Source organism: Tachypleus tridentatus, chromosome 4, assembly GCF_004210375.1.
Source record: "Tachypleus tridentatus isolate NWPU-2018 chromosome 4, ASM421037v1, whole genome shotgun sequence".
NCBI classification, from domain to species: Eukaryota; Metazoa; Arthropoda; class Merostomata; order Xiphosura; family Limulidae; genus Tachypleus; species Tachypleus tridentatus.
The window spans coordinates 113,452,910-113,467,937 of NC_134828.1; the positions used below are offsets into that span (position 1 = coordinate 113,452,910).

At 33.6% G+C, this 15,028-nt stretch overlaps 1 protein-coding gene and 1 long non-coding RNA gene across 4 annotated transcripts in view; one reads left to right on the top strand and one right to left on the bottom strand.

Moving 5' to 3' along the window:
* Positions 1–1,859, top strand: part of LOC143249902 (TELO2-interacting protein 2-like) — a 41,332-nt gene extending 39,473 nt beyond the window's left edge. For both annotated transcript variants that reach the window (XM_076500497.1, XM_076500496.1), the window contains 2 exons: positions 628–701; positions 1,075–1,859. In XM_076500497.1, coding sequence (XP_076356612.1) covers positions 628–701; positions 1,075–1,167 — 167 coding nt within the window. In that variant the 3' untranslated portion in view covers positions 1,168–1,859. The remainder of the gene's footprint in view (positions 1–627; positions 702–1,074) is intronic.
* The window catches only part of LOC143249903 (uncharacterized), a 68,169-nt gene that overhangs the window by 37,054 nt on the left and 16,087 nt on the right, over positions 1–15,028 (bottom strand). The window lies entirely within an intron of this gene.

Genomic DNA, 15,028 nt, shown 5'->3' on the forward strand with positions numbered 1-15,028 from the left:
TAGCTTTGAATTGTTTTGCTCTATTAATAACTGAAAGGTCTTTTGGTTTTTTTTTTTGCAGTTAAAAGATTAAAGTTGTTTATATTTAAAATTATGAATCATATAAATAAGTTTGATTGAAGGACTTTAACTGAAAAAATTCCCTATTAGTATGAATTTTTAGTTTTCACATGTTTAGTAATATTAAAAGTTTATTGTTTGAAATGTTATGGCCCATAAGTTGTATGTTTAATTTCATGTAGGTACTTGTTAGTTGTATATGCTGACCCATAAGTTTTGAAATATTACATAACAACAGTACTTCTTAGGGTCTATAGTTGTGGGATGTTTTGTTTTGTTGGTAAGATTAAAAGTCTTCATTGTTGATATATTTTGTTTCATCAATGAAGTTGTTATATTCATTTTGTAATTTTCAAAGGTATTACTTGAAATTAAAGGCTTTTAGTTTTGCCCCCAACAATAAGATAAATATGTATTAATGCCATGAAGGAATTCTATTAGAAATTTTTGTTGTAAAATTTAAAAGTAATGCAGTTTATATCCATTATATAAAATCATAATAATGAAAGTATTAATAAGGTAGATACAAAGCTGCTTTTTATAATCAGAAAGTTTTATTCTGTTTAGTTAAAGAAGACCTTTTAGAATTAACAACTGAATGTCTACATTACCTGAAGAGGGCTTCTTCATTAAAGTTCAAGGTAAAAGTGTTTTACTTATAAATAAAAATATTTTCTAGGAATACTATCATAAAGGATAACCAGATTAGAAAGTGTCTGTGAATTTATTTCTTTTAAAATGCATATTTAAGTTTGTGCATGTAAGTGTAATTTTGATGGCTATTTTGTTAGGTGCATGAAAATTTGCTTGTTGTATATCTCAAAGTCTTACTTGTACGTGTTTGTGTATAAGTAATAGCAGTTTGTGAAAATTATTCATAACCTTTCTTAATTAACCATTCATGATAATATTTTGAAATTATTAAATAATATCTATTGTTTTAGTGTAATTTAACATCTATTAGCTGATATCAGTGAAGAATTATATCACTCTCATTTGTTATTCCCTCTGAAGGAGCTTACTGATGACCTGTTGGATCTAGATCCATCTTTCCCTGGATATCTAGTGATCAAAGAAATAATCCAACCAACTTTGAATACACAGTGAACAAGCTGTTATTGAACATATGGTGATCTGAAAAATTACCAAAACTACCCTTGAATGCTGATATTTGATGAGACTCTTAAATTTTTTAGGGATGCATAAGAAGGGTATTGATGTAATCTAAATGATAAAACCATGGTAAGTCACCTGCTGATACAAGGAAGATGCAGGTAGATATTCATGACCACAAGTTCCATTGTTTGAAGTCAAATAGTAATACTGTTGTTTTGTATAGAACTGAAGAAAATACTGTTAGAATGACAGAGTGAATATGAAAATATTTGTATAGTTAAGGTTGTTATATTGTGTACAATTGTAGTTTAAATTTTCTGGTGTTTTATAAAAATTTAACACTGGTTTATAATTCAAGTACAAAAAGATGTAGAGTTTTTCTGGTGTATTTTTAAAGCATTTGATAACAAAATAGTTTGAAGATCATACTTTTCAGTGAAGTAAAAACATAAGACTGACATGCATTTTAATAACTGTCTTGATAATATACTCTATCAGAAACAACAAATAATATTATTTGATGTCTAGCACTAAAAACAAAAACTAAACATTTAATATTTTTGTGTTTATTCAACAAAACTTTGAAATAACTGAAACTAAATGTATGCTGTATAGAAGGGGAGTAACTTCTATTAAGAAGCTTGTATATCATTTGAAACTTTAAAATAAAATATTCTTAACCTCAAGATCACAAGAACCGATACAGAATTCGAAACAAAAATCACCCGCACTGGATTATATTTCCCTGGGACTCAGCACATGAAAGAAAACAAAAACTCAATACATTAAGAAACCAAATATACCCAGCCACAAAACTATGCTCACCCTATAAAATTAATCATGAAATCAACAAAATAAAAGAGCACTTCATCAACATCAACAAATTTCTTCCAAAAACAGTTGAAAACATTACACACACACACACACACACACACACACACACACACACACACACACACACACACACACACACACACACACACACACACACCTAGACCAACAACAATAAATCACAAGATGCAACAAACTACAAAACCTTATACTGCTGTATACCATATGTTCCCAACATCAGCGAAGAAAATAACCAGCATTTGGAAAAAAACTTAAAATGCAGCATTCCAGTAAACACCAAATTTATTCATAAACCAGGTACAAAACTAAAACTCTGTAAAAGCTACACTGACAAACATCACACCAACATTATTTATAAAATAAATACAACAACTGCCATGACTTATATATTGGAGAAACAAGTAGAAAAATGGAAGTCAGATTCAAGCAACACAGAAAAGCACCTTCACACGTTTCTAAACACTGCAAATCAAATAAACACAACTATAGGAAACACCCAGAAATTAAATAGGAAAACAAATATAAACAAACGGATGATCAAAAAAGCCCTACTTATACAGCAACTAAAATCAAAATTAAACCAATATAAAGGAACACCTTTATAACTATACTAATTAATAACCTAACAACTAAATGCACACCACCTACAACCCTGTACCTGTCCCTAAGATGTGCCCATCAAAGGTCAATTTCACACTCTTATCTGTTTACCTGAAAATGACCTTAGAAGGTCGAAATGTTTTCAGCTTTCTTGGTAAAGGTGTTAATACCATACCAGCCATCCTGAGATATATAATAAAATACTGTTTTCATGAAAGAAAAATTAAACAGAAATCATTCGTGTATATAAGGTAGAATAACAAGTAGAAGTAGGATTGTTTCTCGAATGTTAACTATCAATGAGGGCAAGAATTTGATGGAAGCTAAAAAAAATGACCCACTTTTTTTTTCGTCATTTTCGTATTGATATTAGAGAAGGTTTGAATTAAATTATCCTGTTAGTAGAGCTATTCATACCAAGTTAGTTCTTGTCTGTACGTTGGTTTTGGAATTTCACGCAAAGCTACACAAGGTCTATTTACACTAGTCATCCCTAATTTAGCAGTGTAAGATTGGAGGGAAGGTAGCTAGTCATCACCACCCATTGCCAACTTTTGGGGTACTTGTTTACATATTATAGCCCCACACACATGGCTGAAAGGATGAGCATGTTTGGTGTGACAGGGATTCAAACCCGCAATCCTCTGATTACGAGTCGAATGCCTTTAACCCACTTGGCCATGTTGGGCCAGGTTAGTCCTTCTTCCATGAACAAAGTATGATAAATAGAAGAATGTGAGGTCTTTCAATGTAGTCAAACATTTTTAAAGATGGTTTAAATATCTTAACCCACTTGGCCATGTTGGGCCATGTTAGTCTTTCTTACATGAACAAAGTATGATAAATAGAAGAATGTGAGGTCTTTCAATGTAATCAAACATTTTTAAAGATGATTTAAATATCTTAACCCACTTGGCCATGTTGGGCCATGATAGTCTTTCTTCTATGAACAAAATATGATAAATAGAAGAATGTGAGGTCTTTCAATGTAGTCAAACATTTTTAAAGATGATTTAAATATCTTAACCCACTTGGCCATGTTGGGCCATGTTAGTCTTTCTTCTATGAACAAAATATGATAAATAGAAGAATGTGAGGTCTTTCAATGTAGTCAAACATTTTTAAAGATGATTTAAATATATTAATGAATAACACTATGTAACACAAATTTGGTTCCTGGTTACTATGTGTTATTTCTTAATTACTTATGTTGTAAAAGTACAGAAAATGGCCATTATTCCCTTCAAACTTTGCTTTTGTGACCTGGATAATGAAATTTAGAAATTAACATATTTTCTATGTAAAAACGGGCAAATTTGCACATTTACATAAGGTCTGAGTAAAACAACATATGAATCAAGATTTACATGTTAGTCTTTCTTCTATGAACAAAATATGATAAATAGAAGAATGTGAGGTCTTTCAATGTAGTCAAACATTTTTAAAGATGATTTAAATATATTAATGAATAACACTATGTAACACAAATTTGGTTCCTGGTTACTATGTGTTATTTCTTAATTACTTATGTTGTAAAAGTACAGAAAATGGCCATTATTCCCTTCAAACTTTGCTTTTGTGACCTGGATAATGAAATTTAGAAATTAACATATTTTCTATGTAAAAACGGGCAAATTTGCACATTTACATAAGGTCTGAGTAAAACAACATATGAATCAAGATTTACATGTATTTATACTAAGGTTACACAAAAATGCTTAGAAGTGAGTAATTTTTTGAGATTTGCAACTGTAATGTAAATCACTTTCACGTATCAGCCCCCAAATATAGTCTCTCGTTATGTTTTCGTTATATGCTCCCAGGTCACAAAAACAAAGTTTGAAGAGAAAAATATGTCTTTTTCCATCTACTTTAGGCATAAGCAATTGGGAAATAAAACTCTGCCCAGAAACAAGAAAAGGTAAAAAAAATTTTGTTACATAGTGTAATGGAAAGAGAGAAGTATAGTAGACATTTAAAAGTCACAAATTTTCTGATTATTATGTAATGGAGAGAAGGAGGTTATAAAGAAATTTGGCATTATAATTTGAATAATATTTCAGATTAAAAGGTCAGGCCAGAGACGCCTAAAGTGATAGACATTCTGATATAAAACTGTACCTATTTGTAAGCAACTAGCAGGATTGACTATTACCTATATCACAGGCGAAACTGTGACACAGATTCATTTGCACAGCATACTTGAACCTTGAACTTTTCGATTTATAGCTCAGGACACTGAATATCAGATTTCAGCTGGTTCAGAAGAAGATATTTTTAAAGCATGATAAAATGATAGAACTGTTATGTCATAAGCAGTAACTTTAATTGTTGAACTAACCTTTCATCATTTTCAGTGTCTACTTATTAAAAAGCAAGCTAACATTTATATTAAGTTTTTGATCTTTGTTACGTTCATGAAATGATATGAACATGATTGTTTTCAGATCTAAATAAAGCCCAGTAACGGACAAAACTTCATATAAAAAGAAAGCTTGCCCATTCAAGTAGAGCCTGCCACTTAACAGTCAAGTCATCACATTAATTCTGTGTACGTAAGAACAACACTTTTTATCTGTTTGTTGTTATTCATAGTACAATTGTTTCAAACCCTTATAAAATAATTAGTGAAAACAGAGACTACTATATAACAATTGTAATAAACGGTGGATAAACCGAATCTTGTTGGCCCTGGGTTGGCTCTCAATAAGCTTTGAGGAGACAAGGTTAGTTTGTAGTGTTACTCAATTCATTACCGAAATAAAATATTTTATTTAAATTCTTAAAAGCAGTGTGCAGTAAGGCATGTGTTCACTGATTATTTATAAACTTATGAGTCTCCTACGTGGAACATATAGGGGGTCTTCCATTAAGTTCCTTCTGTATATACAAAATTATAATAATTCACGTTTGATAACATATTTAACATTTCACATTAGATACCACATTCTGTGGTACTCTTCTTAACTCCAGCCATTTCCATATTGATATTAAAGTTTGAAATTACCTCAGGTAGAAACTGGTCAAATTTAGAATGTTATTAATAATAAAAGATATAAAGACAAGAATTAAGTGTAAGGGAATTACTGTTATATATTTCTTTTAATACACATTGGTTTCAGTTTAATATATGTTTGGAAATCCATGTAACTTATATTGTTAAATGTGTATTGCGAAAGCCCCGCCTATTCTCTAAATTTATAGAAGATTCTTGAGTATAAGAATCAACAATATATGTTTCACAAAAGTATTAATATATCTTTGAATATTGCTGCCAACTGAACTCTCGAGAACCTCGCCCTAAACATTTATGAATCGACACGACAAGAGATAGTACATTTTTGTTGGTTTGCTACAGTTAGTATACTATAAAACTTGGAAGCTATAACAGCGAATAATGCGTACTAATCGTACTATAGATGTTTCACCAGGAACGTTTATACATTTCAAACATTACAAACCGTTTAACTTAAGGGGATTAACTTTGGATGTTAGTATTTGTATGAGGAAACTAGATATTTTTGTTGGGAAAAAACTCGCGTGTGAAAAAGCTAGATAGCTTCCCATCAAGTAAAATTGTACCCGTGTATGAACACAGAATTAATTCACTCACCGTGAAATCGTCGATAAAATATTCCTTTTCAGACCAGATAGAAGACTCAATACTGGCAAGTTTATAAAACTTTTCTATATAAATCATAACTATTTGTAATAACCATTATATGGCCAGGTGATTAGAGCGCTCTGCTCATAATTTAAGGGTCGCGGGTTCAAATCCTTATTATCAAACATGCTTGCCCTTTCAGCTGTTAAAATGTTATTATTTGATGGTCAATCCCACTATTCGTTAGTAAAAGAGTAGCCCAAGAGTTGTTGGTGAGTGGTGATGACATTCTCTCTAGTCTTACATTGCTAAATGAGGAATGGCTTAGTGCAGGTAGCTGTTGTGTATCTTTGCTCGAATTGAAAAACAAACAATAACCAACTGTTGGAGTTTGAAAAATAAAAGGAGGCAACATCCAGTGTGTTCATGTTCACGTATAAACATCCCCCGCTGGTACAGAGGTAAGGTCAATGGATTTGCAATGCTAAAATCAGGGGTTTGATTCCCCTCAGTGGACTCAGCAGATAGTCTGATGTGGCTTTGTTCTAAGTAAACACATAGACATATGGACGTAATTTCACAAAAAGAGACTGATGTAATTAGGGAAGAATTTATACCTGTTGTGTTATTGGTTCTGTGTCTTTGACAAATGACAATGCTAATCCAATACCAATTTTACATGGTTCTGGGGCGGGTCAGTCATTGTTGTTAAAAGGTGTACTGCCTTTAGACTCGAGTTCTGCTGCTGGTGAGTCTGTTATTACTCAGGGTAATCAGGGTGGTTTTGTTAATGTTCCTCTTTATAACATTTATTTAACATCAGAATTATTTTTGGGACTAGTTGTGGTTGGAGTAAGACCTACTCTGTCAGTTCAGGGTGTATCATTATTGTTGGTAAATGTTTTGGTTGGAAAAAAATGTTTTCGAACTTAAGATGGTTAGCGAGTTGATCACTGTTTCATCTAAAGATAACGTTGGTGTCGTTTCCTTCGTATCATATGCTGCGACTCGAGCTCAGGTTAAAAACATAAGCCAAAAACAAATGATAGATGCATGTTCAAAGGACATTATAGATTTGCCTCAAATATTTATGGATCCGATGGAGGTCTTGTGAATAATTGTCCTATTGATAATTCCTTGGTGAGTGACATTGTTGGACGTGAAGAACCTGGTGACGTTCCATTTGTTAGAAAAAACTGATTGCCAAGCAATAAAAAGATCCACAGATCTCCTCACTACTTGAATATGCACTCCCGAACGATAAACTAGAGAAAGTTAAAAACGGTTACTTTTCAAAAATGGTATGCTTATGATAAAGTTGAGACCACCAAAGTGCCAGCTTCAGAGAACTGGGTTGTGGTATATCAAATCGTTGTTCCAAAAGCATATCTTTATGAAATATCGAAATTTGCCCATGAACTTCCCATGGTAGGTCATTTAGGTTTCAACAAGACATGTGACAAAATTATGAGACATTTCTTTTGGCCAAAAAGTCGCGAAGATGTTTCTCAGTTTTGTAAAACTTGTCATACCTGTCAATTGGCTAAAAAACCTGAACGTAAAATTCCTGTTGCTTCTTTGAAACTTATATTTCGAAGACACCGCAGTCGTGTGATTATTGATTGTGTTGACCCAGAAAGATAACATTTAAGTATTTTCATGTGCTGTGTAATTTTATTATCATAAAGTTATTTGCAGTAATTGTGTTGTATACTGTCAGGATTTTTGAAGTGTTACAGATTCACTGTTATATATTTATTTTATTATCTATGTTTGTTTCAGTTTAATATATATTTAGAAATTATGTAAATTATATTGTTAAATGTGTTTTGCGAAAGTTCCATCTATTCTCTAAATTTATAGAAGATTCTCTATTGTGAGAATCAACAATATACGTTTTACGAAAGCGTTAGCGTATCTTCTAAAATTGTTGCTAACTGCACTTTCGAGAACCTGACCCTAAAATACTAACGTCCAAATCGACCCTCCAAGAGACAGTATATTGTTGTTGGTTTGCCACAGTTCATATACTATAAACCTTGGAAGCTGTAATGGTGATTAAAGCTTATCAATCGGAAAACAACGGATATTTGAGCAGGAATGTTTATAGATATCGAACATTATAAACCTTTTAATTTTGGTGAACTAACTTTGGACGTTAGTATTTCTAAAAGAACATTAGATATTTTCGTCGGAAAAAAAACTTGCGTGTGAAAAAGCTAGGTAGCTTCCCATCAAATGGAGTATACCTATGTATCAACACAGAATTCACTCGCTCATTGTGAACCGTCGATAAAATATTCAGTTCCGGACCATACAGAAGACTCAGTATAGTTTATTTGTAAAACTTTTCTTTATCAATCATTATTTGTGATAATCATTATTATAAATTGTACTGTTGTTTGTATAATAAAATATATTTGTATTAAGAAATAAAATCGTGTGTATCAATCTCGTTGCAAAATATCCTGAATTTGACAGATATTGACATTCAGTTAATTTAAGTTAAAATTAAGATGTTCGGCTGTTTGAAATCGTGATACGTAACATAATATATCAGAGACTCAACAGAGAGATAAATTATATTACGTAACATAAAGACCTGTGAATTTGATCTTAATCTTTTGAACAATAAATAAAATAGGTTTTTGAGTTAAAATGGTTTTCACAAATCCTCCCCAGTAGCAGGACTACGGGGTTACAGTGCTAGAAACCGGGTTTCGATACCCGTGGTGGGTATAGCACAGATAGTCCATTGTGTAACTTTGTGATTAATTCCAAACAGTTGGTCAATCAATTGTACAAAAATGTGATAGAAAAACAGAAGTAAATGGAATCTTTCAACAACATATGATAAAATGAACTGTTTTAAATTAGCCAACTTAATGTGCGTGTGTGTGTGTGTGTTTTCTTTTAGCAAAGCCACATCGGGCTATCTGTTGAGCCCACCGAAGGGAATCGAACCCCTGATTTTAGGGTTGTAAATCCGTAGACTTACCGCTGTACTAGCAGGGGGCAGCCAAGTTAATAAAAATATTCAAGTGTCATATATTATGAATTACTCTCATGATAAATATATAACAAAAATGTAGAGAAAAAAAATTAAACTTTTTAATCTCCTGAACATTATACATAAAGACAGAAGTATTTGAGACCATTGAAATTAGTTTTATTTTGTTCAACAATTTGTGGCAACATAACAAAAGTACAAGTTGCTGTTAATTTATGATAAAAAGTACTTGAGAGCTATAAATGAGTCGTATTTTATTCAACAGTGTGAGATCGAATAATAGAAATACTAGCTCCTACTAATTAATTTATTGTAAAAATATACTTGAGATCTGTATATTAGTTGTATTTTATGTTGTTGTTGTTTTGAATTAAGCACAAAGCTACTCATTGGGCTGTCTACTCTGCCCATCACGGGTATCGAAACCCGGTTTTTAGCGTTGTAAGTCCACAGACATACCGCTGAGCCACAGGGGGCGCTTGTATTTTATTCATCATTGTGTGACAGGACAACAGAAGTTGTTAATTTATGGTAAAAAGAACTTTAAAATTGTAAATTTGTTTGATTTCTTGAGCACCTTTAAAAACAAGAAATAAAAAGTACACTAGGATTTCAAACTTTGCCATAATTATTTTCAAAATATGGTAAAAGTATTGAAGTTATTTCGCGCAAAGCTACTCAAGGGCTATCTGCGGTAGCCCCCTAATTTAGTAGTGTAAGACTAGAGGGAAGGCAGCTAGTCATCACCACCCACCGTCAACTCTTGGGCTACTCTTTTACCAACGAATAGTGGGATTGACCGTCACTTTATAATGCCTCCTACGGCTGAAAGGGGGAGCTTGTTTGGTGCGACTGGGTTTCGAACTCCCGACTGTGAGATTAGGAGTCGGGCGCCTTAGCCACCTGGCCATGAACTTACCCTATCCAGGTGTTTGTCATTTCCACTATAGTTTTTTTTAACCAGTTAACTAATAAACAAGTTGGATCGGGACTTACTATTTAGCAATGTTTGTTACTTCTACCTTGGCTCTTCTATCAAATTAATTAAAAAGCTAGTTGGATTTCGATTTAACTTATTCAAATGCTTGTTATTTATACTTTGCTTGAACTAGTCAACTAGTTGGGTCTAGATTTAACCAATTCAAGTGTTTGTTATTTATATCTTGTTTCTTCTAACCAATTAATTAGTAAACTATATGGATCTGGACTTAACTTATCCAAATTTTGTTATTTCTACCTTGATTCCTCTATAACCAATTAATACACCAGTTGAGTTTAGAATTAACCTATCCCAGTATTTGTTATATCTATACTTTGGCTCGTCTAACGAATTAATAAACCAATTGGATATGGACTTAATCTATTCAAATGCTTGTTATTTATATGTTGCTTCAACTAATTAACTAGTTGGATCTAGATTTAATCCATTAAATGTTCCCCATTTATATCTTGTTGCTTCTAACCAACTAATAAATTTAAAAGACAGCTGGTATGGGTATAAAAACTTTAATTAAAATAGAGTACAGAATAATGTTTAGATATTCTTGGGTCATCTTCAAGTTATCAAAGACAGGGCCTGGCATGGCCAGGTGAGTTAAGGCGTTCGACTCGTAATCCCCGTCGCACCAAACATGCTCGCCTTTTCAGCCGTGGGGTCAATCCCACTTTTCGTTGGTAAAAGACTAGCCCAAGAGTTGGCGGTGGGTGTTGATGACTAGCTGCCTTCCCTCTAGTTTTATACTGCTAAATTAGGGACGGCTAGCGCAGATAGCCCTCGTGTAGCTTTGCGCGAAATTAAAAAAAAATCAGACAGTTTACAACTGACCGTTGATGGGCACGTTTCAAGGACGAGTGTGTAAACGGGTACAAAATTGTAGGGGGCGATGCAGTCAGATAATAGGTTAGTAATTAATATAGGTATAAAGGTGCTTTTTTGTACTGGTTCAACTTTGGTTTTAGTTATTGTGTAAGTAGGGTTTTTTGTTCTGCATTTGTTTGTTTTTGTTTCCTTACTTAGTATGTTGGTGTTTTCTATGGTTATATTGTGCTTATTTGATCTGCAGTGTTCAAACTTAGAATTTATGTCATCATCCATCCCAACCCCCTATAATAAGTAGTAGTGAGGAGATCTGCGGATCTTTTTCTTACTAGTCGATCAGTTTGCTTTTAACTTCACTAGTTGCACCAGATTCATCACGTCCACTAACCCTGAACACATGTTTCTCATTTGTTCTTGGCTTAATTTTTCAGCCTGAGCTCGAGTCGCAGCACACGAGGGAAACAATTTTGGATTCCCCTCAGCAACAATATCGTCTTTAGATAAAACAGTGATCGGCTTGTTAACCACCTTGGATTTGACAACAACTTTTCCCCCACTCAAATTGTTTCCCAACAATAATGACACACCCTTACTTGGCAGAATAGGTCTTACTCCAACCACAACTGGTCTCGAAACTAAGTCTAATCACAAATAAATGTTAGGAAGAGGAACATTAACAAAGCCACCTTCACTACCCTGAGTAATAAAAATAACAGACTCGCCAGTGGCAGAACTCGAGTCTAGGGACAATATACCCTCTAACAACAATGACTGAGTTACCCCAGTATCACATAAAATACGTATTAGTATTGTATTAACCGTGTTGTTTGTCAAAGACACAGCACCAACAGACACAAAAGATCTAAATTCCACCCTAACTACATCATCATTTTCATCAGTGACCAAATCAACAATATAAAGTGATCTGGTAAAACTATGTTCTTATGTCGACACAAAAGCATTGTTTGATGCCGCGTTTTCTTTTTCAAACACCAACAAACGAACATAACATGAACAAGTTTTTTTTACAAAAATGGCAGATAGGCCTTAATGACTTTGAAGGTGTTTTATCCTGACTGTCTCAAGATTTCGAACGAGAAGAACTGGATTTTTTTTAGAAGAATCCTCGACTTTAGTGGACTGGACAGATGCAGGTCCTTGCTGAGTTGGCAGGAAGTTCTTTGTATGAAAAGTGATTTTATGTGTTAAAGTGTAATTAGAAAGAGTGGCTGCTTCCTGTAGTGCTTCAACTTTTCATCTAATTTAGTGTTTAGGTCGTCACTTGTACAGCGTTTAAATTCCTTAATTAGACATAAATGTCTTAGTTTGTCGAAAGTTTTGTCAATATGCATATAATTGCACCATCGATCAAATAAACTTCTTTCGTGGGCAAATTCCACGTATATTTTTGGTTATCTTGCATGTGATAACCTGTGAACATTTGGGAATAAGCCTCTGGTACTAATTCGTAGAGACCGGCATGGCCAGGTGGTTAGGGCGCTCAACTTGTAATCTGAGGGTTGCGGGTTTGAATCCCCGTCACACCCAACATGCTCGCCCTTTCAACCGTGGGGCGTTAGAAGTGAGGGTCAATTCCACTAATCGCTGGTAAAAGAAAAATCCAAGAGTTGGCGGTGGGTGGTAATGACTAGCTGCCTTCCCTCTAGTCTTACACTGTTAAATTAATAACGACTAGCGTAGATAGCCTTCGTGTAGCTTTGCGCGAAATTCTAAACAAACAAATTATACCTCGGTTCTTCTAACCAACTAACAAACTTAGAATTAGTGTCACTATTCATTCCTACCCCTATAATAAGTAGTGGTGTGTGTTAATACTTCTAAATAATAATAAAAATTAAAAAATGTGTTGTAGACTTTTTCTTTTAGCCGTGAAAAATGTTATGAATGGAAAATAATGCCCCAGGTGTTGCTAGGATTTGTTTTACAGGTGACTAACCTCGTGTCAATGTACAAGGTAAGAGTTCAAAAAGTGCTTCCGTCAGATCTAACTTGCATTAGTCAGCAGATTGAAGACGTTAGCTACGGGTGTTCATTGGAACTAAAACAATTTCCACGCTTGGCTATTGAGATATAAACTGACAGTAAAAGCTACGCAGCTGCGTAATAAAGAAACAAAACAACTTATTCACAGAACTTACTGCTTCTCTGTGGTTCAGCGGTAAGTGTGAAAAAACTTTGTAACGTTTAATACCGCGTTTTGAAGACGTGTGATATGGAAACGAAATAATAAACAGACTTAGTGTTTAGTATGGAAACAAAACGGAGTAGTCACGGGTATGAAAAACTTTAAAATAAAAAATATAGATGTATAATTAAATCTGTTCGTTGTTATAAACCACAAAAACATGCTGTATAAACTTAACTGTCACTTAACAAGATTACTATGGCATAACCGAGTAGGTAAAGTACTTTAAATAGATTTTATTATATTCTGAGTTATATGAATTTTGAGTATTTCCAAGTAATATTCTGTCAAAATAGCACACCTTATCACTTTGATAAGTTGTTTTGAATTAAGCACAAAGCAACACAATGGGCTATCTGTGCTCTGTCTCCCACGGATATCGAAACCCGGTTTTTAGCGTTGTAAGTGGTTGGCACACTTCGATAAGTCAAAGGCTTTTTATACAATACCTTGAAACAATTACCCAAATAAAACTACCTTAACCGTTGTTTGTGTTATTTACACTTGTCATAAACCAGACAATATCTTCCAAATATTTTATTGACAAGGAACACGAAGTGATTAACCTATTTTATTCTTAGTTATTTAACTCTATATTACTTTAACATTCTACCTACGAGACGTATATACATACATATAAAACAAACTGGAAACGTGAGAATAATTTGGTTTATATTTTACTACATATTATCCTATCATATTATTAAAGAAGGAACTGAAACAGGGATTGATGTGTATATTTTTATCACAGAGAATGTTTCTTGGTTAGTAACATGAAGTCGTCTGTGGATCAACTTGTTTTGTTTGTAAACCTGCATGTTTTTACTACAAAAAGTTCATGTTTTCTAAGTCTCTCACTCTCTGTATTTTTTTACTGTAACCACATAGGAGCTAACCATTTTTAATTGTAGCAGATCCACTGACAGTATATTTCGTTTCTCTTTAAATTTCGCGCAAAGCTACACGAGGACTATCTGCTCCAGCCGTCCCTAATAGCAGTCTAAGACTAGAGGGAAGGTAGCTAATCATCACCACCCACCGCCAACTCTTGGGCTACTCTTTTACTAACGAATAGTGGGATTGACGGTAACATTACAACGCCCCCACGGCATGTTTGATGTGACTGGAATTCGAACTCAAGACCCTCAGATTACGAGTCGAACGCCTTAACCCACCTGGCCATGCCGGGCCCCATTCACTATTACTTATCATACATATCCAATGGATTCTACATCCATATGAATTATCTTTACAAAGAATTACTTGTACATTAACCACCAGCCCATGCCATGACAGTATATTCCGTCTTTAGTATTATATGTTTATTGTTTGGCTGATTTTGCTTATCCTCACCAAAATACTTTACAGCATCTTCGATAAAATTCGTTTGTGTTTTACACTTGATTTTGGGAAATTCTGAATTCTTTTTTGAAAATTTCTTTAGGTGCTCGACATGTGGACGGTCTTTTGGTAAGGTTTTAAAACGTTGTCTCAAGATTCACTTTCGGTCATTTTAAAACCAAACAAAAGTGCAGGAGAAACCCCTAATAACACAGTCCATAGATGTTATTTTCTCTTCAAAGTTCAACCTACGTGACAAACAAGCACATCTAAATGATGGATGTATATTGAATATTATGAAAGCCAAAGTACATCAGTTCATCAAAGTAGTGATTTGACAACAGCAATTTAAATTATGTACACTGGCTTTCACAATATTCAATATACATCCATCACTCGGATGTGCTTGTTTGTCGTAAA